The sequence below is a fragment of the Diceros bicornis genome, chromosome 22, assembly GCF_020826845.1.
Source record: "Diceros bicornis minor isolate mBicDic1 chromosome 22, mDicBic1.mat.cur, whole genome shotgun sequence".
Taxonomy (NCBI): Eukaryota; Metazoa; Chordata; class Mammalia; order Perissodactyla; family Rhinocerotidae; genus Diceros; species Diceros bicornis.
In genome coordinates, this window is record NC_080761.1 from 26,937,772 (window position 1) to 26,964,411 (window position 26,640).

Below are 26,640 nucleotides of genomic sequence, written 5' to 3' on the forward strand. Positions count from 1 at the left end.
AGTGACCATTTTCTATTTCTCACAGAATGTGAATAGAGTTGTCCTTTGCAGTAGAGAGAACAGGGATCAAGTTTAGACAGTCACCTGTATGACTTCAAGTCATAATTAAATCTACTTTGGATACTGACCTTTTTTTGGAGTGCCACCTTCATATACTAGCCTATAAGAAATCAAATGCCTCAAAGGGCTATGATAAGGTCTGTAATGATGCTTATAATAAATGTACTGCCTTGGGAGAGCTTCTTGTGGGCTAATGCAGCTGCTCTCCAGATGGTTAGTTGATAGACTCAAAATTGCTTAGTATTTAGTCTCAAGAGAGTACATAGGCCACAGTACAGAGACTACTTTCAAGGTAAAGAGTCCAAGAATACCTTCTGCAGAGGTGATGGAAGAGATGTACCTGTTGAGCAGAAGTAAGTGGTCCAAGGACAATTTTTTTGGCCCAGCTAAAGGGTTTTTGGCTAGGAAACCTGAGGACTGATAGCTTTTTGGAGGACTTAAGGACAGAGTAAACTTAGCACTAGGAGAATCTGCCTTTGTAGGTGAAAATCAACTCAATTTCGTTCTGTGCATTTTTCAATCTGAATCGGTGTCTCTTTCCTAAGCTCTTCTGTTCGCTTGCCGTAAAAACTTTAAGCATCTAGATGGATACACCTAGATGGATACACCAGCCGTGCTGCAGGAACTAAATGAGGTGGCAGGTGATACCTTAAAGTGAGCATGCTTGTCCCTTCATGGGAAGTCTCCTGGGAAAGCCGGGGCCTGCTGGTTATTTGGGGGCTCTAAATTAAGCAAGAGAGTGATGTTAGGTGCTGCAAGAATAACTACAGAGATTCTGCTAAAAATGGCTTAATGTTTGCCTAGAGATCCTTTACCTATTTTGTATCTTAAAGATGCTACATGGGTGGGTGGAGCAGGGAAGGGTATTCATGGCTTTGTATTTAAGAGAGAACTTTGGAGGCAGAAACTATAAGATAGGACCACTGGTTGGCGTGGTTGATCTTGCCACCAACATGGGTCGTCTGGGTTGGCCCTGCTGGCTAGTAGCCTTTATGTATCTAGATATGGTGTTGGCAGTGGGGGGTGGGGTGGGACTTGCAATTTGCCAAGCAAGGGAGGTGACAAAACTTTGGTGACAGACAGCATTTGCAAGTTACTTCATGTGTTCTTGTGTTATAACCTAATACTTCCCCTCAATACAACATTTGCAAGTTACTTCATGTGTTATAACTTAATACTTCCTCCAAATACTATGAGTAAATAGGGTTTCTGTTTTATAGACTGCCTCTAATCTTTAGTTTTCCTAAAAAGCCTCCCCAAGGTCTGAGTTATTAACTCATCTGTAGTTCACTTAAGTAGGTGGTAAATTGGTGTCAACCTTCTTTGTGCATCTGCCTGAAACCCCTTGACCTCCATCTACTGAGTACCTACCGTATGGCACCAGGCATGGGGACACAGTGACCTGGGAGTTGGTCCCTTCCTTCATGGCATTCAGTCTAGTGGGAGAGTCAAACCAGGAAATCAGTGATCCAAAGACAGCCTGGAATAGACGCTCTGGATAGGAGTGAGCAGATCCAGCAGTCAAGACTTAATTATAAAAGAGGCTGAAGGCAGCTGAAGATTGCTGGAGTCCCCACGTGCTACCTGGGTTATAGATTATGAAGTTTCCTGAAAGTCACCAAGAACTTAGACTCTAATGTGACAAAGCCACAAACTATTCCATCACTGCAGATGATCTTACAAAGATGACATGACTCAAGCAACATCGCTTGCTGCCAATATTACCAAAGAGCACTAAAACAGGGCAGAAGTCAAATCCAGGCCTGATTCATCAAATTTCTAACTTTACCAGTTAGCCACTGCCAAGGTTCCCTGTGGATCAGAACCGCTCTTCTCACATGGAAATGAGGCCGACATGCCCACTCTGACATGCTCATTCTGACGGATAAGTGTGGGAAAGTGCAGTTTTTAAATGACAAAGTGCCACAAAGATGAGGGGAAAGCACCCTCATAGACATAGGGAACTGTGGCCTTTATAACCTAGAGTCTTTCCAAGTATTCTAGCTAGTGAAACAACTGGTCACACTTGGTTTCAAGTTCAGAAAACCTGGGAGGAATGCTTTGGAAAAAAGTCTATAGTTCACACCAGCTTTATTAGTGAACTAATGAATCAACTGATGCATCCAGGAATATTCACTAGTGCCTAAAGAATCTTTAGACAGCAGGCACTGGATCCCAAGTTACAAAGATAAATTCTAGGCCTTGCCTTAGGGGATCCCATTTCTAGAGATGGAAACAGGCAGGTGAGGGCATCTCAGTACATGACAGTTGTGTGACAGGTACAGGGGACTATGGGAAAACAGACCACACCTAGTTGGTCAAGAAAGGAATCAAGGGCCTCATTCAAGGGCTGACAACTGAACCCACTCCTGGTGGATGAGTAAACAGGGGTAACATGAGCAAACCAAGACCAGGCAACAGTGAGGGCGCAGGCCTGGGGAAGTGAGTGGGGCCCATGGGTGCAGCCTGAGCGGATGGCGGCTTGTAACCAATAGGGAAAAGTCGGGGAAGTAGGCAGGGACCTAGACTCAATCCTACAGCCAGTGAGAAGCCTGGAAGTGATACCATCGTTGGTACTTTGGGCCACTGTAGGTTGCTTGGATCACCATCTTGATTTGGATAGAGATCGGGGCAGCCTGGAGACAGAGGAACAGGAGACAAATTTAGATCAAGTGAGAGAGGAGGGCTTTGACAAGACCAGAGCTTGATGGCAAAGTGTCCTAGGAGAAGAATCTGGGCTCATTATTAGAGTACTGATTTAGAGTAAGTGATGAGGCCAATCACAGATAGGGCACATGGGGAGGGGAAAACAGATTTTAGAAGAACCTCTTTACCATGCATGCCTGAGAAGGCATCTAGATAAATTTTACCTACCTAGTGGGCACAAGGGCTTTACCTCAGGTTGTCACCATGATGTCTGTTGTAAGACTGGCATTTATGACTGATGTCCATCCAGTGATAGACATGAGGGATTATGGGGTGAGTACTATATATTCCATCTCCGAAAATGAAATTGTCACCTCCATTGTGGGTAGAATTCTAAACTTAGTGCAGTTCGGGCCGGCCCCGTGGCTTGGCGGTTAAGTGTGCGCTCTCTGCTGCTGGCGGCCTGGGTTCGGATCCCAGGCGCCCACCGACGCACCGCTTCTCTGGCCATGCTGAGGCCGCGTCCCACATACAGCAACTGGAAGGATGTACAGCTATGACATACAACTATCTACTGGGGCTTTGGGGGAAAAAATAAATAAATTATAAAAAATATATTGCAGTAGTTTCAAAGTGTCATCAGGAATCAGCAGTGTTGACATCACAGGGGAACACATTAGAAATGCACACTGGGGCCCTGCCCCAGACCTACTGAATCAGAGTCTCTGGGGTGGGGCCCAGCATTGTGTTTTAACAAGTCCTCCAGGGGATTCTGATGCAAACTAGAGCTTGAGGAGCGCTAAGTTAGTGGTTTGCCACCCACAAAAACTAGTAACTTCCAAAGTATGTCAGGTGGAAGGCCTTTGCTCCAGTTTGACTAATGTGCCCTAGACAAGAACACCAAGCTCTGTAATCCTTCTAGGAAAAGACCTGCTGAGGAAATTCAAGCAGCATTTTTTAAAAACTAAAATGGGGAAAGGAGGGAGGGTTCTGTCTCAACCATACGGCTGTTAGGATAGTGTCATCTTGACAAGTGAAACTATCTAATTCTGGATTAATTTAAACTGGCTCTACTACTTAAATTACAAGTCAACAGAATATTCTAGAAGGAAGTAGTCCTGAGCCACGTGCTCTAGTTTGTGTGCATGCTCAGTGGCACAGTATCTAGAGCCAGACTGCCCAAGTTCAAATTCTAGTTCTGCCCAGGGTGAATTTGGGCACGTTACTCTACTTCCCTTCTCCGAACAGGTTTCCTGGTATGTAATACGGGGATAGTAGTGCTGACCATGTAGGATTGAGAATTAAAGGAATCGGACTGAAGCCTTAGAGCAGTGTTTGGCTAACAAAAAAAGAAAAAAATTATCCATGATTCTAAAGATCATCTCAATCTGATGTAAATGGAAAAACTGCTTGACAATTGAACTGTGAGATGTACTTATTTCAGTGAATCAGAAGGATTAACCTAAGTATTTAACAGTTTTTAGTTGGCCCCAAACTGGTTCTTACAGAGTATTGGAAGCTGACTTCAAGGCCAGAACACAACCTTTGTGCTTGACAGCGGGAGCCCTCTTCCTTAGTCCCTCTTACTAACCTGCTTCCCTGTAGGAAAACTTTGCTGACTAGGAATCTGCTTGTCCTAAAACCAGTTTTAACCTATGACTAGAAAGATTGGCATTAAAGTGGCAAGCAGTGGAAGTGAACACGACTGAAAATAAATGCCCTTGGCGGCTCCGGAAGTGTCAAAAAAAATGGACTGAAGAAATTCTAGCAGATGATAACACCCGCATGTTCCAGCCAGGAGGAGGGGCGGGAGAGATTTGAATACTTGGCCCTGCTAGTCCCAGCAGTGTGGCAGCGCGTGTCCCTCTGTGCAGGTTGAAGTTCATGTCTGAGCCTGATATTCAGAAACATCTCCATATTCTGGGCATTCCTGTTGGAGTGTTCCTGAGAAGGTGCCGCTCAGAGCCCCGCAGGGGAGTTTGTAGCCTGCTGTGAAGGCTTGGTATTGACTATAAGGTCTATGCAGATTTCACTGAAGGTTATGTATTGTTCTTCCGTGTTAACCCTTGCAGAGACAATTAGACAACTGCAGGCTGACTTCTATATGCATTAAAAACCCTGAGTTTCTTGGAGCCAGTGAACTGCCAACATGTCTGGGTAGCAACGTTAACTGTTTAGGTAAGCAAGGCTCCTGGGACATGGGCGCCTTGAAGTAAGTTTGCAGAGTCTGATTCCATCTGTGTAAGCGACAGTATAAGCAAGTAATTCTTCGACACTTCCGGGCATTCGTTCAATACGAATGTAAACAGCCGCATATGCGACTAGGTACAAGTGACTTCCAACCCCCTGACCCAAACGGACAGAGATATTCATTCTAAGTATTAGAGCTAGAAGAAAAACTAGATCTAGTCCAACAGGTTAATTTCTGAAAGCAATAGAACTCTTTTCAAATTCTTACATCAAACTCGAATCTTCAAAATAAAGCCTTCCTGGTTGAAACAAGTGGAACAGCCAGGTTCCCTGCTGTCATGGCCTTTCCCCCCACTTCAACCACCCCTTTGGCCCTAAGTCAATCTTGTGAAACTCTATGGCTCTGAAGAACCCACTAAAAATCACCTTTACTCCAACTTTTCACCTTTCTGCGCAGGTCAATTCTGGAATAAAAAGTGCCTAGCACTTCTACTTTTGAGGTGATTTTTTGAGGCGTCATTGGCTTTAGCTGAGCCTAAGAATTAAAAGAACTTAGAGTGTAGACAATTTCAAGTTCAACCTGTTCCCTTTATGAAAGCACAATATTGAACTTGAGACTTAACTGTCAGGAATGGAAATAGACTACAGGTCCACAATCCTGTAATCCCCAAAGCTTTGGAAACCAAAAGCTTCTTAACTCGTTTGGTGCTTTCAATTCTCCTGGAGCCCTGTGCATTTCCAGTTGAGCACCAGATGTGTAAAGGGAGAATCTTTTTGAAACTTGGACAGAAAACCCACGCTGTTGCCGTCAGGTGGCTGAGGTCTTGCCGCTCTGCATGATGCAGGGAATTAAACAGAATTAGGGAGCACTTTCTGTCCAGTAGCGATCTAAGTGCTTAGGAACCTAACAGACATGGACAAGGTCTGTATGCGCCTCTCTTTAAAGGGTCCTTTATAAAGCCCACTCGCCTTACCCACCCACCCACCCTGCTCCTCTCTTAACCAAGTAGGGACATTCACGAGCATACTCCACTCCTAACCCCAAGTGTTCCCCCTTCTTAATGGAGAGTCGTGTGTGTCATGGTAAAACACAGCTTTATAACAACCAGGCAGAAGCTTGGGTGAGGTGGAAACATATGAGATGAGAAAAGGTAGAAATTAAATTCCTTTTTGTCTTATATCGGAATAAACACTAAGAAAACACTTATGTCTCTCCTGAGCCTGCCTAATATTGTCTCTTGAAGCAGCATTGCTAGGACTTTAATATCATTTATTACTATTGATAAGCTTGTATGTTACAGCTCCATTCAGAGACCCTCTTGAAGGTGGTAGAGGACTACACATCAGCCTTAGCATATTGTGTGCCCATATTTAATCCCAGGCCAGCTTGAATGTCTATAAAATCTATAGCTTCAACACTTTTTTTTTTTTTTGATGAGGAAGATTAGCCCTGAGCTAACACCTGTGGCCAATCTTCCTCTTTTTTTGCTAAGGAAGACTGGCCCTGGGCTAACATTCATGCCCATCTTCCTCTACTTTATATGGGACACCTGCCACAGCATGGCTTGATAAGCAGTGTGTAGGTCCACGCCTGGGATCCAAACCTGTGAACACCGGGCCACTGAAGCAGAGTGTGCGAACTTAAACCACTATGCCACCCGGCTGGCCCCTGAAAACTCATTTTTAGGGAGATCTTCCAGGCACCTAACCCTGAAATGGAAAACCATCACTTGATGCCTACTTTTAAGTCCCTGTCCAAGTCTGATTATATGGTTACCTTTTTGACAAGGTAGATATCAATGTCAATGTTTTTGTCTCATTTTGACTGCACAACCTTTGGTAACTAAAACCTTTGAAACATTCAGAGCCTTTCCATTTTCACAGTATCCTAACTGCAACCTGATTTTTCTTTGCAAGTATATTTACATCTATGTCCTCTGACTACAAATTGTTCCTTTCTACTTTTCAAATAAGGTACTCGAAGTAGGTTCTTCTCACTCCCACAGTCCTCAAATCTAGTGGAGATACAGAACTACAGCCAATGGTCCCTGGAACACGTAGCCCCAGCACTGAGAATATTGAGAATATATTGAGACTTCGGTGATAGTAGGGGGAGGGCAGGAGACAGCCAGGTACTTCATATTTGGTTTGCAGTATAAAAACGAGCAGGAGGTGCTTTTGACAAGAGCTCTACCCTCCTCTTATTCCCCCTTCCTAATCCCTAGCATCTTACACCCAATAAAATACTTGTGGAATGAAATAATAGTATGCAATATAGGTAGGAATTGCCATCGAATCATACTGCTTTGTATCTGGGTCCTAGCTTAACTAGACTCTTGGGAGCAGAACGGTACATATAGTTTTTAAACCAATGCATTTAGTACCTAAGAAGGTAACCACATCCGTATGGTAAACTTGACTTGGACCAAATTTTAATCTCCCCGGGAATTAGCCACAAAGCAGAGAATGCTCCCAGACAGTAGGGAGTAGTGGGGAGGCCAAGTAGAGTATTGTGTACATAACACAAGAGTTCCAGTCTGTGCTTGTCACTGGAGCATCTGTTCTTACGACAGCATGCCACAACTGTAGATGCTGAAAGGTGGCAGGAAGTCGGAAGGCTTTCTGCTTGGAAGTCTTCCCTAAGTAATCTGCATGAACTATATGGCTCCACTGGTTTTCTCGAATATTTGCAGTGTATTTGCATTAAGCAACCAGATCTTTGCCTTTTATCTCAAAGAAATCACATCCTCCAGGACAGACCTGCTAACGATAGGAAACACCTGAACCTTAGCTGTCCCAGACAAAAAACCTAAGTGGCCTTCCTACAAGTATTAGTTCATACCATTGTGTGAATTAAATATCCTTACACTGAGCATAGGAAAACAGGTGCAGAGAAACAGAATCCAGGTCTGTGGCTCTACCTGGCTTTGCTTTTCTCCCATCACTACATTAAAAATGATCTCCCTTTATGTCTTAACTGTACCTTCTTGATGCTTTTTATCTTATCTTGGAGCTGTTTTGTAAACGTGTCTTTTTCCAATTAGACCTCACATTGTAAGAAGAGGAACCATGTATTAAACCTTTATTTCTCCCCTCTCCCTGCTACCCCTTCTAAATCTCCTTTACTTTGCTTGTCATAGGAGCATCATTCATGAATAATGGTATAGAATGTGGACAAGAAATGCCATTAAAGGATGAGGATTTGGCTGTGTGATTATAGCTACACAAGTGACCTAAGCAAATGAGAGAAAGGAGTCCAGGGGCAGGTCTCTGGGCATTCTAGGTTCCTTTTATCTTGGTCTGGCTCTATTGGCCCAAGATCACTATTCCAGCCACTATGCCCAATTTTTAGGAACCAGAAAGGAATAAGGGAAGGAAAATGGATCGCCTGTCCCTTTAAGGATATTTCCTAGAAGTTGTGTATAACATTTCTGCTTACATTCCATTAGCCAGAGCTTAGTCCCATGGCTATGCCTCACTGCAAGGGAGTCTGGGAAATCTAGTCTTACCTAGATGTGTGTGTCCAGCCAAGAACCCAGTTACTTTCAGTCACTGCCCTAAGACCCAAGATCCAACTGTGGTCCCTAGCATGTTATAGCCTGCTGAGTCTGCAGCTGTCCCTCTGAGAGCACTCCTATCCATAGGTTTTGGGTAACTTGCATCTCTAACTCACCACCCTTGTATCCCAGCTTGGTTAAGTGTTCCCTCCTGATTTTAGGAAGAAAAGCCAAATGTGAACCCTCCCAATTCCAGTGCACAAATGGCCGCTGTATTACACTGTTGTGGAAATGTGACGGGGACGAAGACTGTGCAGATGGCAGTGATGAAAAGAACTGTGGTGAGTAAAGAGTTTGACAGTCTCACTTGCCACCTTACTAGGACTTGTGCATTTTATTGAAATGTGATGGTTATCTTAGTTCCTACAAATGTATTGAGATTCTGAAAATAGAATCCACTTCGAAGAATTGCTTTGAACCAGAGTCCAAAGATTCTATACTTTCTGGTCTAGAGGAATGTAATTGAATGTTTGACATGGAGTTATCAACTTGAGTATGGAATGTTGAAGATAAAGTGGAATCCCTTTCAAATGACAGCTCCTGGTTTATCTGAGATCAGGCAAACATTTGGTATAGGCAGCTAAGGGAAGGGAGGGGAGGACCAGAAGTAGAGACAAAGAGAAGATTGCTTAGAACAGAAAAATTCCTTTTTTTAATTCTCAAATGGCTCTGATTCCAAAAAAGAAAGAAAGCCATGTACAGCAAGAAATCCCCTAAAGTTTCAGGGGGTTAATTAACTCCTACCATAGAAACTACAAGCCAGCACAGAGCAAAGATCAGAAAAGGATTCTTTTTTAATTTTCTGCCTACAATAGATGCTAATTCTAAAGCATTAGGCGGAGTGGAAGACATTCTTTCCCCAAGAGAATGAGGGTATACCACCATACCCATTGATCAGCATCTGTCAAAAGATCATTGTTAAGAAATGCCTGTTTATGCAATCTATATAACTTCATGTCAAGCCAGAACACCTGAGAACTACATGTAAAGATGGCATTTAAGTACCTTGAATACATGCTGAAGATTGCTTTATGATTTCTTTGTGCTATGTTATAAAAATCCTGAAACAATATTGTGAATCTCAGTGATAACATTGTCATTTGCCTTTTAAAAGATGTTATATAAAGATGTCTACTGTACAAACTAGGAATACACAAGAAAAATAGGAGCTAACTGTAGATTTCATCAATTGCCATCTTGTTATTCCCTTACCTATTTCTTTATGCATCATTACTAAAATGTTATAGCATAAACATCGTGGCAGACTGCCCTATGCTTGATTTCTCAGAGTCATATCATAGATATTTTCATGCCAATATGTGGATTAGTAGCTCCTTTGGAAGCATAGGAAGTCCATTCTACAGTCTCAGGGAAGAAACTTATCTCCAGTCTCAAGACCAAGGCTAGTTCTCCTATGCAACACTTTTCCATCATTGCATTCTAACATGAAGATTTTAATCTACTCTACAAGACATTGAGTTGCATGCTATTTCTGGGTTACCTAGGTAATATAATTCCCTCCCTAAATATCTCATTAGAAGGACCTCACTCTTGTCACCTGTTCTCTTCGTGTAAGAAGCAATTCTTCCTCTATTCTAAACTATATATTTGGCAATACCTATTATTTTTTCTTAGAAAGTAATTATTCTCTTCATTATTTTGGAAGTCTTCTTTTACCATCTGACTAACTCAGAAACTAAATTGGGTCATCTTAGGAGTCATCACTGACTTTTCCTAAAGTAGTCTCTGCATAAATAACCTCTAGCCACATGGCAGGAGGATTTGGAAAAGTTAAGGAGGTAGATGTCTATACAATCAAGATCATACAAGGTGGGAAAAGCTAAATATATTCTTGGCCAGCATTTGTCTCTGCCTCCAGGTGCGAAGGTAGAGAAGGAAAGTGGGAGCATTGCTCAGGGAAGCTCAGAATGCTTGTTTTGAAATGTTCCTTCATGGAAGGGAAAAGCTACACAATTACTTAAAACTTATAAAGCCACTTCCTATTTTTCATGTCCAACCTTTTGATATTGAACTTGGTTACAATTTCAGCAGGGCTTTCTTTCAAGCATGTCAACTAGCATATTTAGTCCACTTCAGCTTGGATTCCACAAGCCATGTGTTTCTGTGGGTCCCAGTGACTCATTTTTTTTTAATAAGTGTTAGGCTGAGCTGATTAATCAGTAACTTAGATACCCCAAGTGTGTAACTGGTAGTTCTCTTGCCCTGTGGCACATCTAAATTTCTATCCATCTCTCAAGGCCCAGTTCAAATAGCCTTTCTTGACCTTCCCAGTCTATGCTCAGAATGGAGAGAGATGAATTCTAGTAATTTGTTCCGATTTATCTCTTGGTCAAACACTTTGTAGAACAGCCAGTCTTTCCTATCCCTGTAACACTTTATACTTCTTAAAATCATGTGGTCTCTTTACAACCATTCCTTACTCCCTCTTTTGCAACTTCTGACGAGTATCACAGGTTGAATTACAGCAACTAACTCTGCAGACCCTCTGGCATCTTTCTACATGCTCAGAAGAACATGAGCCTTGGAGGCAGCTTAAACCATTCACACTGGGGTTTGAGTATTTCAGTGATTTTAGAAACAGGTATGAATTAAGAGCTAACGTGGCTGTTCTTGTTTCCTTGGTTCCACAACTCAAGGAGATGAATAATCCTTTTCAGGTCATCATAATTCGTCATCTCATCTTGAGTTCTGGAAATTGACTACAATCACTCTCTCCCCCCTTTACAATACCTGAGACTAAACCAGAGTGACTGTCTAGTTTAATGCACTCTAAACTCTGAGAGTTGTACCTAGCTTAAACCCATGACTTAAAGTTGTCACTTTCAAATTTTCAGCAAAAGTTGTTGGCTTTTAGCTGATTTACCATTACAGAATATTTGTTAGAGAAGAATATTTTAAACTGGAAATTCAGGTAGAAAGTATAGGCTCATGGGCAAGGAAGACTACAGTTTGAGAAGGATGAGCCTAGAATACCCTATGTGGCTACTTAATCAAGACACCTCTTACTCTCTGCGTTCCTCGTGGGTAGGGTGACCAAGCTGCCTGGTTTGCTTAGGACAATCTTGTTTTATGCTTATCTTCCTGGTATAATTAATAGTGCCCCCTTTCTACTGAGATTGTTCCAATTTGGACAACAAATTTCACAGTCACCCTAATTATAGGAGAAAAGGCCTGCCCTAGGTAGAGTTTGTAGCAGATTTGGTACCTTGTCTTAGGCCATTTTAACTCGAGTAGTCAATTATGGCTATTGGCAGCTTCCACAGCAACTTCAGTGACTTTTAGCTGGTTGATGTTAGGCCATCTTTTGGATTCTAAATACGACTTCTCTTATTCTCGGGCTTCAGCTTTCTCTATTTCTTACTAGGTCGATTCCTCTGCCCCAATAGACCTGTAGGGGTGACAATATCCAGTACAGGAGCTTAGCCTTCTATCTCTACACTAAACCTATGTGTTGTTAAGAGATGCCCCTACAACAGTTATACTGGGATCCAGTCATAGGATGGAATGTTTGGCTAGTAAACTTACGACGTACTTGAATGACTTGGAAGAAATCCATGAAGAGAATTAAACTATTACTTAATCTCAACATTGTAAAACAGGCAAGGAGTTAATTGTAGGGTATCCCTGGTTCGTAAGATAATGGGCAGTCTTTGTCTTACCTTGACTTCAGTATCCTCCAGGTCTCTCAAATGAGTATCTTCCTCCTTTAGAAGGAAAAAAAAGGATTTTTCTAAGGTTCTCCTGGATATTGGCAGTTGAGTGCTAATTGACTCGGCTTCATTTTTAGAGTAAAACATATCAATATGCAGTTTTACCGCCAATGGGAACATAGGGCTCTTGGGTAAGTGACTTCAACTTTAACCCTGCAAATAAACTTTTTTAGTGAAGAAGACATGTGCTGAGTCTGACTTCGTGTGTAACAATGGCCAGTGTGTTCCCAACCGATGGCAGTGTGATGGGGATCCTGACTGTGAAGATGGTTCTGATGAAAGCCCAGAACAGTGCCGTGAGTGTGACTTGCTTTGGACTTCAGCATGGACTTTTTCCATGCTGTTCTGTGTCTCATAGCTCTAAATCTAAATCTTGGTGCTTAATCTAAACTTGGTGTTAGTTTTCCTTTGCCTACCTTAAAGTGTAGGCCCATTGACTCCAAGGTCAGTCAAGTCATTAACAGTTGATCTGTGTCCTTTAAAGAATGTTCTCCCTACTCGAACAAGACTGACGTTCTCTTGGGTAGCTTCACTATTGAATATTTAAGACTGAAGCCAGCAGATTTGATTAAGAACTCCTTGACTAGGTGCATAGATTTCAAATGTTTGATAGTAATGACTCTGAGCAGATGGTACTCTGGTCCTGGAAGCTAAGTCAAGATGTAAGGGTCCCCCATGGGCCAAGTATAAGCTTTTAGATGCACAGCTTCTCCTGTTATGAAAATAATCTATTACCGAAGGGGTAAGATGGCTAGAAATAGGATGATATAGTGATTTTTAACAAACGTGTAACCTAAAGTTATTAAAGTAGGGACCTCACAACTGGTTTTTAAATCAGGAAACTTAGGCATGCAAATATTGTCTGTGTCCTTAGACTGATATTCAGGAAAAAGTCTATGAGATCATATAGGAGGCTGATTTGGGACAGATAAATTGGGATCACTCGAATGTCATGGTGAAGTCTTGGAGTTCATTTTGAGGCAGTGGAGGGCTGCTGAAGCACTAAGTGGAAGTCTAACATGAACCAAGTTTAGGTCTGAAATATGATTACAAAAGAAAAGCAAGCAGAAAGAAAGATAAGTGTGTTAATTTCAGTTTTCTAGGCAAGAAGTTAGGGGAGTAATAAGAACATTGGGCAAGGCAGGTGAGCTAACCACAGGTACAGGCAGGTTTCCTACATATTCAACCCCAAGTTTTAGTGAAAGATGTCCCCGTTAGGTCAGAATTAGGGAATGTCCCTACTTTGCAAGATGTAAAGGAGGTTGCGAAGGAGGCCTGTAAAGGAATCTAGGCAAAGGAAGATTTCATAGGTGTTAGACCATCTGGCCTTTAATGAAGTTGGGATTAGGTGACGATATCTAGGTATGCCACTTGATATCCAAGAGATAAATGCTGGTCAAGGAGCAGGCCAGCCAATAAACCGAACTATGCCAAGTAAAACAAAAGCCAGAACTGAGTACGCCATGGACACTTGAAGGAGTAACACGGTCAAGGCCCCTAGGTATACTGCCAAGTAGTATAGGTTGGCATGACTTCTAAGCAATGGAGCTGGCAAAGGATCTCCTCAAGCTTCAGATAGTTAGTCACACTTCACCAGTATGCCAGGCCACTGAGTCACAGGTGTCACCACTTCCAGGCAGCGCAGGAGCAGCAGCTTTGCACTGATGAGTTTGGAGGCTCTTTTGAGACTGTATATCGTCAACAGATATGAGAACATGCCGCATAAATGAAATCAGCTGTGGCGCCCGTTCTACTCAGTGTATCCCAGTGTCCTGGAGATGTGATGGTGAAAATGATTGTGACAGTGGAGAAGATGAAGAAAACTGTGGTAAGGAGATCAGTGTTGAGTGGCTTATCCCAAAGACCCTTTTTCTCAAAGAAGGGTGGGCAAGGGAAGCGAATTTAAGCATGAAGATGCAGTTACATTGACTCGCTTTTCAGTGACTTCACTATCTGCTCAACTACTTGGCCTTCCTAACTGCCCTAAAACTCTGAAAGAGGTTCACATGGTAATTGACCATTGAGCTTTGGTGTTTTCTTCTAAGCAAATAGAAATAAGAAGGTAAGTCATTCAAGGCACTTATATTTAGAAGTAGCTCAGTGAAGCAGCAATTGTGGGCTTTTGTCTCTGTTAGGACAGTAACTCATGAGCCTTCCTCACTTTGGCTCAATAAAACTAGAAGGGGACTAGGTTCAGCAAACACATTCCTAGGTCTAAACTGGATCTGCTTATTGGAATAAATTACTTGAGTATTAGACAAGTATTTCTCAGCCCCAAAACTAGATTCTATTTTAACCTTTCCAAAAGTTAAACTGGCACAGAAGTGTTCATTAACGTCTTGCTAGCAGATACCTAAAGAAAATTCTACCCAACCAGTGGTACTTTCATCTCCTGTCACAGTTCCTGCCTATAAAAGCTAACTCTGTTTCCTGTCCTTTCATGTTTCTGTTCTTGGAAAATGCGCAATAAAATGCTACTTGTTAAAGGTGAGGACCTGGGAAAATCTCTAGGTTGAACAAACATTGCTTTGAATGTTCTGTCAAGCTCCCGCCCTTTTATAGGGCCTCTAAAACTACAGCTCCCAAGTCTGACAAGCACGGGCCTCCTGATGCAGTAGTGTACAAGTGAGCTGAGGGCACCTGCAGTTGAAACAAGTCTTGTGTGTATAAGTCACCTTCTAAGGTCAAAACCACTGCACCTAGTCCAATGAGTTTTGGTGTTCAATCCTAGAATCGAGCTTTATGTATTGGTAAGCCCTGGAGCTGCCAAGTGTTTCCCTCTTAAATCTAGACTTGGCTTCCCAAGAGAGTCGTGGTCTCCACCCTAATTACCACCAAATTGTGACCTTAATTCATTTGGCAGGAATTTGAGTCAAAGTACAAACTGCCTAGCCTGACTAGCTTATCATTATTGGCATACCTGGCTGCTAGATTGTGATTCTAGTCCTAGCAGTGACTTTCAAAAACTTGAAAGTATTTAAGACCAGGTCTTAATACTTCCTGATCCTCATTTGAAGGACCAAAAGAAAAGAAACCATGTATGGTGGTGTAACATAATGGCTTCTTTTCAGTGATAGTGTCATAATGCTTATTATGAGTATATGTTTGCCTGTATTCCTGATGCATGATAGTCTCAGCTAATGATGTGGCCTGGTCTGATAAGCAGTATGTCCATTTAAAAATAACTCAGTCTCTGCCTTGTTATAGTTTAAGTTATCATTCACTGTCCCTTAAAGGGTCACTTGTGGTTCTCATCTCAAATTAATTTCTAGTCTTCACCTATTTTCTGGATCTTTTATTTCTGTTCTTATTCAAGTATCCCTGCATCTTTTACAGGGTGAGACTGTTTCCTAGCATTCCAAGAACTTGGATATTGATATAATTCCACTTTAGCTTTTAAGTTAAGCTAGAAAGCTAGGATTCATGATCAAAGATCTACATGTTGGATTTTGGGACAAGAATCTTGAAAGAGGGCCGGCCTGGTGGCGTAGTGGTTAAATTCACGTGCTCCACTTCAGTGGCCCAGGTTTCTCATGTTCGGATCCCAGGCATGGACCTACGCACTGCTTATCAAGCCATGCTGTGGCAGGCATCCCATATAAAGCAGAGGAAGATGGGCACAGATGTTAGCCTAGGGCCAATCTTCCTCAGCAAAAAGAGGAAGATTGGCAACAGATGTTAGCTTGGGGCTAATCTTCCTCACCAAAAAAATAATAATAAAATAATAATAAAAAAAAAAAGAGTCTTGAAAGGACCAGTCCTGATACTCTCTCACTCGAGCATCCTCTCTCTCACTAGGCAACATAACGTGTAGCCCTGATGAGTTCACTTGCTTCAGTGGCCGCTGCATCTCCAGGAATTTTGTGTGCAATGGTCAGGATGACTGTAACGATGGCAGCGATGAGCTGGACTGTGCCCCACCGACCTGTGGCGCCCACGAGTTCCAGTGCAGCACGTCCTCCTGCATCCCCAACAGCTGGGTGTGTGACGATGATGCAGACTGCTCAGACCAGTCGGATGAGTCCCTTGAGCAGTGTGGCCGCCAGCCAGTGATACACGCCAAGTGCCCGGCCAGCGAGATCCAGTGTGGCTCTGGCGAGTGCATCCACAAGAAGTGGCGATGTGACGGGGATCCTGACTGCAAAGACGGCAGCGATGAGGTCAACTGTCGTAAGTAGCTCTCTTATCCCTATGGCATGTTCAGTTCTCTTCCATGTGTCAACTGGGGACAATTTGGCTGGCTTCATTCCATGGTGTTCCCTCCCTTTGTAGCTTCTCGAACCTGCAGACCTGACCAATTTGAGTGTGAGGATGGTAGCTGCATCCACGGCAGCAGGCAGTGTAACGGGATCCGAGACTGTGTTGATGGTTCTGATGAAGTCAACTGCAAAAATGGTAAGGGTCTCTTCTTGTGGGTTAGTCAAATAACTGCTCTGATCAGACCCACTAATGGAGTGTCTCTTCTGTCTTTCTCTTGGTAGTCAATCAGTGTCTGGGCCCTGGAAAATTCAAGTGCAGAAGCGGGGAATGCATAGATATCAGTAAAGTTTGTAACCAGGAGCAGGACTGCAGGGACTGGAGTGACGAGCCCCTGAAAGAATGCAGTAAGTGAAGGGGTTGCTTGAGCACAGAGTTGGGAAGGTTAATTAGATCCAGCATAGCTAATGCTGTTTGGACCCTGCGTAAGACCTGGTTCAGCTACCTTTAATGAACTAAGTTCAATTGTCAGGCTTAAGAGTGAAATTTTATGACTTAAAAACCCAGCCAGTGACAAACTAGTTCATAGTTTTACCTCCTTAAAGGTAAGTGACCAGCAGTAGAGAAACTTGACTAAATACTGCTTAACCAACTGGTAACTTGCCAAGAAGATTAGGTTTACTATTCCCCTAATATGCTCTGAGATGCATATCTGTAAAACAAATTATTAGATCTTAGAAAAATCATGAGTTTGACCCGACTAACTAGATAAGTTATCACAAATAGCCTGGATTTTACATGTTAATAGAATAAATATCCATGTGGAATAAGTTGTCGAGTAACTCTACGACATTTTTATTTCAGATGTGAATGAATGCTTGGTTAATAATGGTGGATGTTCCCATATCTGCAAAGACCTAGTTATAGGCTACGAATGTGACTGTGCAGCTGGGTTTGAACTGATAGACAGAAAAACCTGTGGAGGTGAGTCAAAGAAGAGAACCTAACCCTGGGGGTCATGGGAGAGATCAGTAAATATCCAGTAAGATAGAGGAATAGCAAGACTAATTCTAATTTCCCTCCTAGATATTGACGAATGCCAAAATCCGGGAATCTGCAGTCAAATTTGTATCAACTTAAAAGGCGGTTACAAGTGTGAATGTAGTCGTGGCTATCAAATGGATCTTGCCACTGGCGTGTGCAAGGCAGTAGGTAAATGGACTTGGACTGGTGTTGCTCTGGTACCTTTATGAGTAAGTGCTTATGAAAGGTACAGCCAGTGACTACGATAGTCAACATGAAATTAAAATAGCACTTGAGAGCAATGCTACCAACCTCACAGTGCATATCATAGGATACATAGCAGATCATTTCCCCAGACACCAGCCTTGGTCATTCCTTTTGCATATGATGCCATGAATACCTACCAGGTTTGCTTACTTTTGCTTCTGAAACTTGAGAGCAATTCAAGTGAGTGACTTATTCATCAGCTGCCCTATTGTTGAATGCTGTGACCCCCAAGACTGCCTGCAAGACTGGAAGTGCTCGCAGGTCCCAGGGGCACGGACTCCAGCAAGAGTACTCCTGAGGTGTTCAACAGTGTCGTCACTTTTCAAGTGCTCCTCTATTGGGAGGAGGTGACTTAGAAGGACCTTGCCTTCTTACAGCGAAACTAAATAAACCTGACCTCTGTCTTGCAGGGAAAGAACCAAGTCTGATCTTCACGAATCGAAGAGACATCAGGAAGATTGGCTTAGAGCGGAAAGAATATATCCAACTGGTGGAACAGCTAAGAAACACCGTGGCTCTTGATGCTGACATTGCTGCTCAGAAACTGTTCTGGGCTGACCTAAGCCAAAAGGCCATCTTCAGGTAACTTTCCGTTCCATTCTTGGTGTCTTGGCATAGAAGTCATTGTCACTTGGCCTATGGGAAGGTTTGAAGGAGTTTATCTTGTCTCTAGCTCCAATCTAGCATCCAGTTACCTGGAAACATTAAATCTAAATACTGATTCTTTAACTATTAAATTACTATCAGTTCCTAATTAGAAACTAACGATTGTCTATGAAGTAAAAGATGGCTATAGCTGTAAGATTATAACAGAGGACATCTTAATTTCTCATATTTTCTCCCCTTTCTCCTACAGTTACTTAAGAACTGTTCATTGTTGCTACAAATAGAAATGGTAGTGGCAGCTTTTTCTTACTGGAAACTATCGAAACTCAGATGAAGGCTACTGAAACAAATAGCTTTACTTAGAAGCCCGTTGTTCTTGTATGTAGAATACATACCAGCAACTAGATAACCTACAGTATTATTTAGTATCAGTAAGCAGCATAGTTAAATAATTTGAATGACGAGCTATGGTGTTACTAAGGTTCTTTCTGAACAAAGTTGTTGACCGTTTTGTAAGCAGAAAGTCCATTCTCCAGGCTCTGATGGTGTCAAAACTCTTAAATTTCTTGTGACCTATTCTGTTTCAGTGCCTCAATTGATGACAAGGTTGGTAGACATGTTAAAATGATCGACAATGTCTATAATCCTGCAGCCATTGCTGTTGATTGGGTGTACAAGACCATCTACTGGACTGATGCGGCTTCTAAGACTATTTCAGTAGCTACCCTAGACGGAACCAAGAGGAAGTTCCTGTTTAACTCGGACTTGCGAGAGCCTGCCTCCATAGCTGTGGACCCGTTGTCTGGGTTTGTATTCTGTGTTTTTCATCATGTAGCCTTTCGGATGCTGTCTGTGTAGGCCAGGAGTTTTCCTCATGCCTGAAGTAGTACTGAAATCCCAAGACTTAGCTCCCCACAACAAAGAATTGTCTGGTTCAGAATGTCAGAGGTGCCACGGTTGAGCAATCCTGGGAGGGCCTCATCTATATGACAGGCCCTCCCAGGCAGTATGACTGCTGGTTGACATTGATGAAACAGTGCTTCTGATTTGATGTACACCAAAAGCTGTCTCTGAACCCTTACCCTCCTCCACCCACAGCTTTTACACAAATGATTTTTAATTTTTGTCTGAATGCTTTGTCAGGTGAGCTCTGGGTGATCAAACCCGAGGACTAACTTGAATTGTGGGAATTTGGGGAACTACATTACCTCTAGGCTTTCATCTACAAGTGCTAGTTGCCTGAAAGTCCAATTGAAATAAACAGATCTCTCTAGAAACATTTCACTGAGGAGCTTCCCTAAACTGCCACTAAATGATATAGAAAAGCAGCTTAGGAAGTTGACTAAGGCTGTAGTAATCACAGGTGGCCCCCAGGAAGCCTCACTAGAACACAGTCAGCCAGTTCCTACTATAAAACCTCATAGATATTCCTCTTTCACTCCCCTGAAAGAATTGGCCTTTTGTAAATGAAATATATAACCTGTGACTTGGGGCTGAAGTTTAAATGTCAGACTTATATGGATTAATATAGTTAATAATGAGCTTGTAAATTCTTAGGGTTAACTTTTGTTTACCCAAAACGTAATTTAGACCCTTAAGTGTTTCTATTTGTCTCAGAGAATCAATCTCTAGAGTTTCTGTTTACACTGTGAACATTTGTCTCAAGCTACAACTTTATTCCTTCTAAACCACTGAGGCTTATTTCTAATTTAATTCTTCCCAGCTTTGTTTACTGGTCAGACTGGGGTGAACCAGCTAAAATAGAGAAAGCAGGAATGAATGGATTTGATAGACGGCCGCTGGTGACAGTGGACATCCAGTGGCCTAACGGAATTACACTTGGTATGTATGTTCGTCCTTCCTTGACCCCAATGCAACTGTCTTCACAGAGTTTTATCTAAGCTCCATAGTTAATTCTGGTCTACAGCAGACAATTCTCATGATTCCTTCTATAGCAGGAATTTTGGGTGAGAGTAACCGAGTAATACGAGTGGAATGGTGGACTTAACAAATTACATGCTCCATAATTACTAGCTTTTCTGTCCATTTGGGCCTAATATGTGACATAAATTTAGTGACTCTTAGGCCTTGGGAACTCTCATCCTTAATACCCCCAGCTAAGGCATTTCCTGAATTGCAGGCTTATAACAGTTTTCTTCTGGCTCATAAGACAACAACAAAATGCTAGCCTCTTTTAATACTTCTGTCATGTGAGTAACATTTCTTAAGTCAGTTACTTTGAGAACTTAAGTACTCCTTTAGTCTCCCAAAATGAATGTGGGTCCAGATTGTACATGCTGCTTCCCAAGCTTTGTGGGACCCTGTTAAGAACCCCTGCTGGAGAAGGAACCATGAAGTAGAGTATTGGATTCCTTAGAGATTCTAAATGGAAGCCAGAGCAGTCCTGACTTAGCATCCACTGACAATTCTTTTCCTACCTAGACCTTATAAAGAGCCGCCTCTATTGGCTTGACTCCAAGTTGCACATGTTATCCAGTGTAGACTTGAACGGCCAAGATCGTAGGATAGTGCTGAAGTCTCTGGAGTTCCTAGCTCATCCTCTCGCACTAACAATATTTGAGGTAAGACGTGTGTCTCACATCCAAGTGTATACCTTTGAGTTACTCTAGCACCTTGAGGAGAAGGAATAGGCATGCCGGAAGGAGGGAAGGGCAGAAGAGCATGACTTGAGAAACTGCTTTCACTTAAAATCTGGGACAAAGTAGATACTGATTCCTTGGAGCAATTTAAGAAACCCAAACTTGCCTCTCTTACAGTTTTCCATCTAATGTCCCAAACCAGCCTTAAATAAACTTGGTCCATTAAATTGCTGCTAAATAATGATGACCTTAGATATTGACTTATGTTAATCCTACGTGGACATGCTAATTTGGGGTTCTGTTGTAGGATCGTGTCTACTGGATAGATGGGGAAAATGAAGCAGTCTATGGTGCCAATAAATTCACTGGATCGGAGCTGGCCACTCTAGTTAACAACCTTAACGATGCCCAAGACATCATTGTCTATCATGAACTCGTACAGCCAGCAGGTAACGTGGAGAGGCAGAGCCCTTAATGGCTACTTGATAATGCTGCTTAAGGCCAGCAGCATGACATACCTGTTGGGTATCAGAGCTCTTTAACAACTCAACCTGCTCTAAAATGGAACGTTTCCCTCCCGTACCCTACCTCAAACACTTCAAACCTGGTGTTTGGTATATTTTATTTCTGACTTTCTAGTGAAAGAGCTTCAGAACTTCAGCTCTTATCTTCCCTCCCCACTCTCAGTGTTCAGTCTTTTATTTCAGTCTTTCCATATCCCCTTGGCCTTCATTCCCTCTTGCTAAGACTATTGCACTAGCCTCCAAAGTAGCTTTTATGCCACAAACTTTTCCTACCCACCCACCTCCCTGGCCATGACACATCTTAGATAAAATCATGTAGATCCTCAAACACTTCTGGTCATATCGTCTTCTGCTCAAAATACTTGACTGGTTCTATCTCAATGAAACCTTTAAACTTCCCTATAGCTGGGTTCCTTCCACTTTGTGGGAACAAGGCAAGACAAAGCTAGGGGAACATGCTTACCTCCTTTCTCTGAGCCTTCACTATAAGCTTTGGACCAATAGTTGGGTGCCAGTCCTGGTCACTCAGCTCCTTTCCCCCTCTGCTCCCTCACCACCCATCTGCTTAAGGCATAATTCTACTTCTGCTTCCACAGATTCTTTGGATCTGTGGTGTCCTTGGAGTATGCTGTCTGTACCCTTATATTTATTCTTCATTGGTATTGGTTTAACTTGAAAGTTTGACAGAGTAGACAAGTTTAAGCTCCCTGGGGGCAAGGACTCATGTCTTCGGCATCTAGAACAAGGCTTTATTATAAAAGGCAGTGGAATACGTATTTTAAAGGACTTTTATTTCTGAATAGGTAAAAATTGGTGTGAAGAAGACATGGAGAATGGAGGATGTGAATACCTATGCTTGCCAGCACCACAGATTAATGATCACTCTCCAAAATATACCTGTTCCTGTCCCAATGGGTACAACCTGGAGGAAAATGGCCGGCAGTGCCAACGTAAGGCTTTTTACTTTTCAACCACAACCAGGACATACAACCGGCAATCAAATAAGACACTAACTATATAAACTAGCCTGGATTTTAAGAATTCTGTTTTAACTAACTCTTAAAATAGATTTGAGAACATATCTGCTACTATTGCATGCCAGGTGTTCATGTTATTATTCAGAACTGACTTTTAACTCATTTCAACCTTAGATGAGTCTATAGGTGACTCAAGTATCAATGTGGCTACACTGATTTGTACCTATGAGTCCCGTAACAGCACTAAGCTAGCTAAATTGCAGATAATTAAACAAAATCTTGACACGTTCCTCCAAAGAGAGAGGCCTGAAATTATGCTCAAAGAAGGCCATGGTTACTGGAAACCTCATGGCCCCAGTGGTTGACGCTAGCTTAAACTCACACTTAAACCAACTTGCATTTTAGTCTTCTGTTCTTAGCTTTTGATGAAGTGGCAAATCAAACTCACATGTTGTGAGCAAGGAACTCATGTTGTGAGCAAGGAACTCATATTGTGAGGTTTTTGTTAGCTTAATACTGAGTCCCTGCAGGGACTAGCTCAGTTTACTGAGAAAGTACTTGCAAGAAAATCGAGCAGTAAGACTAGTATGCCTGGTACTGTTTTTGAGAGCATTTCTTGTAACTTCCAGGAGCCTGGGACATTGCTTAGAGGGGTCATTAAGTGTGGTTGTGCATCTTTTTTGAACGTTCAAATTCCAAATGCTGACTGTTCTGCCCAAAGTCTCATGTGTCTCTGGTTTTCCATGAAGACTGCTGTTTCTCTCAGTCTTGACACGTCCACCATGCAACTGAGTTCAGCAGTGGTTTGTCTATTTCCCATGGTGTTACAATAACCCATCCCATGGCTCGTCTGGACTAAACAGCTAGCCACTCTGGAACCTTGGAATTAACCAGGTTCTTGGTTTTCATAATTCAGGTACTGCAACTACTGTGACTTACAGTGAGACAAAAGATACCAGCACAACAGAAATTGCAACAACTAGTGGACTAGTTCCTGGAGGTATTGGGTTCAGTACTGCAAACTGTTAATCTCAACTAACAGCCACAGTCTATCTACTGCTTAAATAATTATTGCAGCCTTTAACTACTAGTTCTGCCCCTGACTGGTAACCTACATTTCAACTCCAAAGACTTAGAACCTAAAAATCTTAGCCTGACCTGACTTATGAAGGTTTCTATTAGAGAACTGTTAGTGAAATGGCTATTATAGCAGGTGACTCTCAAATACTTCTAGACCAGTTGCTCCTGGTATAGAACTGGAGTGGATACTGAACATCAATGATAGATACAAGGACATGAGGCTCTCTATCAGCAGGGTAAATTTCTAAGTCTGAATTCAGATCCTCCTAAACTGATGTCTTTTATTGCCCTGTAGGGATCAACGTGACCACAGCAGTATCGGAGGTCAGCATTCCCCCAAAAGGGACTTCTGCTGCCTGGGCCATCCTTCCCCTCTGTAAGTAGATTCCCTAATTATCTGCATCCAATGAGCTTCTTAGATACCCAATGGGCATTTCTAGTTCATGTAGAGACGCCCCATGTCCCCCCCCGCACCCCCCCAACACAGCACACTGAGTGAAGAATCCATACCTTTCCCTTCAGTGTATCCTTAGCACAGTGACTGGCAGTGATAAATATTCAGCTGTTAACATGCAAGGTGCTTGTTCCTTTCTACTTCAGAGTTGTTAGCTTGACTTATCCCCTTTCACAATAAGTTCCCTTTAAGTAAAGAGCACTGTTCTATTCCCCTTTGAAATATGTATAATGTCTCATACAGAGGGGATACACAAATGTTTAAATGCTTTCTTGAGGAGTTGTAGGACTTGTAGAGGGTAAATTAAAAATAGTTAAGAATTTTCAAACCTAGGGAGAAGAACTTCTAAGCGATTATTAGACAGGTGGATTCTAAGGCACTTTGCTATAATGGCCTCTTTATCCTAAATTACTGGATTCCAAGCTTAGCTAATACACCAGGACTACTTAAAGAACTCTCCAGAAGCTTCTGCAATTTTAATTCAGTCAACCTGGGGAGGGCCCAGGACTCCACACTTGCCCTGATGGATGTGTCGTGCTTAGCACCAGTCCATAGACTAACACTTAACCACGGGTCTGAACTTGCTTCAAGCTCCTGGCCAATTTATATTCTAACTTCTAGTTACTCCAGCATCATAAAACATGAAACCTGTATTAATATCAATTATCATGGATTCCTAAATATGATCTTTTTTGTATATTTTGAGAATAGATCTGGCTTAGTCACCCTGTTTTTTTTCAGCGCTCTTAGCAATGGCAGCAGTAGGTGGCTACTTGATGTGGCGGAATTGGCAACACAAGAACATGAAAAGCATGAACTTTGACAATCCTGTGTACTTGAAGACCACTGAAGAGGACCTGTCAATAGACATTGGTAGACACAGTGCTTCTGTTGGACACACATACCCAGCAGTAAGTCAGCTTTGTGTCTTTATACACCATGGCTTGCAGTAAGACTTTTTGGAAAGGAGACCACTAATTCAAGCTATGACTGCCTGGGCTAGGAAGAGCCTTTAGGATCATGGAGCCACCAAACATGTCATCTACTACCTGGAAATTAGACAGTCTAGCCTGTTAGAACATAAGTCAGTTGATAAGCATCTGACCCATACAGAATGACAAGTAAGTCAACTTAAGGTCATATTTGATATATTTTTGGTTATAGAAACTACATGTACATGTTAACGTGAACCAAGTAGCTCCTTTTTGAACAATGAAATCAACTGCCTACTGGATACTTAAAAGTAAATTAACATATATATAGGAGAGTTGGCTTAAAGTCGGTGAATTTATCAAGATTCATTTAGCCCAAATTACCAAATGATTACAAGTGTCCTATCCCACCTAGTATAGCTAGCTTTTCTTTCAGCAGTAGAGTCAGTCATTTATTCTTCAGTTGAAACCCAAATGGAGTATTTGGCCTTCACTTAGGGAACATGCTGAATAACACGATACTCAGGACTCTCTCTCAAGCCCTCTCAAACAAAGAATGGTGACCAATTCGTGGCACACATGTCTTTTCACATTTTTCTCAAGGACTTAAGATCATTAAATGGAAAAGGCAGAGTCAGTCACACTGTTTTCTCTCTCTACCAAGTAGATACAGTTGAATTCAAGTTAAAATGCATTAGTGATAACAACTCAATACTGTTTTGGATCTGACTTCCCTTCTGTGCACCCTTGGTCTCTGAATGACCAACTCAAAAGCAAGGTCCATTTTACAGACTGGAGTTGCTACCAATGAGTAATCACCAAGCTCATTCCATACTTTTTCTTTTCCACAGATATCAGTTGTAAGCACAGACGATGATCTAGCTTGACTTCTGAGACAAGGCTTGACCTTTGAGGTCTAAACCAATAATACCCCCCTTCGGAATGGTAACCGAGCCAGCAGCTGAAGTCTCTTGCTTCCTCCAGCCTGGAAGAATGTCAAGATATCTTTGTGTGGATCAAGCTTGTATACTTGACTGTTTTTATATTACTTTTGTAAATATTCCTGTCCACATTCTACTTCAGCTTTGGATGTGGTTACCAAGTATCTGTAACCCTTGAATTTCTAGACAGTATTGCCACCTCTGGCCAAATATGCACTTTCCCTAGAAAGCCATATTCCAGCAATGAAACTTGTGCTATAGTGTATACCACCTGTACATACATTGTATAGGCCATCTGTAAATATCCCAGAGAACAATCACTATTCTTAAGCACTTTGAAAATATTTCTATGTAAATTATTGTAAACTTTTTCAATGGTTGGGACAATGGCAATAGGATAAAACGGGTTACTAAGATGAAATTGCCAAAAAATTTGTAAACTAATTTTGTATGTGTGAATGAAATCTTTGACCTCAATGGAGGTTTGCAAAGACTGAGTGTTCAAACTACTGTACATTTTTTTTCAAGTGCTAAAAAAATTAAACCAAGCAGCTTAACCATGGTTTGTGCCTATTCCTCTAGGATAAACTTTTATAAACAACCTGCGTGGTATCAAGTGTTCTAACGACATATGTGAGCTATGGATCTTGATGTTGTATAACTAAGCCTATAATTTGGCTAGTTTCTCTTACAACCAAGTACTAAAAGAACAAGGTACCATTTAATATTTGTTCCCCTGAACATTTCTTATTTTGTAAAAGAAGCTAGCTTAGCCTGTACCTAGAATTCCTCTTGCTAAGAAGAAAGTTCCTTTTCTCATTAGTTTCCTGATCTAGAAACATATGCTAAGATTTC

At 42.0% G+C, this 26,640-nt stretch overlaps 1 protein-coding gene across 3 annotated transcripts in view; it reads left to right on the plus strand.

Annotated features, from left to right (window-relative positions):
• Window positions 1-26,347, plus strand: part of VLDLR (very low density lipoprotein receptor) — a 29,817-nt gene extending 3,470 nt beyond the window's left edge. The window contains exons 2-19 of one of the 3 annotated variants that reach the window (XM_058565729.1): window positions 8,615-8,734; window positions 12,358-12,480; window positions 13,890-14,012; window positions 15,983-16,354; window positions 16,457-16,579; window positions 16,666-16,788; window positions 17,246-17,365; window positions 17,468-17,593; window positions 18,082-18,253; window positions 18,865-19,083; window positions 20,001-20,119; window positions 20,720-20,859; window positions 21,185-21,326; window positions 22,205-22,351; window positions 23,295-23,378; window positions 23,754-23,834; window positions 24,654-24,823; window positions 25,696-26,347. In XM_058565729.1, coding sequence (XP_058421712.1) covers window positions 8,615-8,734; window positions 12,358-12,480; window positions 13,890-14,012; window positions 15,983-16,354; window positions 16,457-16,579; window positions 16,666-16,788; window positions 17,246-17,365; window positions 17,468-17,593; window positions 18,082-18,253; window positions 18,865-19,083; window positions 20,001-20,119; window positions 20,720-20,859; window positions 21,185-21,326; window positions 22,205-22,351; window positions 23,295-23,378; window positions 23,754-23,834; window positions 24,654-24,823; window positions 25,696-25,731 — 2,540 coding nt within the window. In that variant the 3' untranslated portion in view covers window positions 25,732-26,347. The remainder of the gene's footprint in view (window positions 1-8,614; window positions 8,735-12,357; window positions 12,481-13,889; window positions 14,013-15,982; window positions 16,355-16,456; window positions 16,580-16,665; window positions 16,789-17,245; window positions 17,366-17,467; window positions 17,594-18,081; window positions 18,254-18,864; window positions 19,084-20,000; window positions 20,120-20,719; window positions 20,860-21,184; window positions 21,327-22,204; window positions 22,352-23,294; window positions 23,379-23,753; window positions 23,835-24,653; window positions 24,824-25,695) is intronic. The other 2 variants (XM_058565727.1, XM_058565728.1) reach the window with 2 other exon arrangements.
• The last annotated feature ends 293 nt before the right edge of the window (window positions 26,348-26,640 follow it).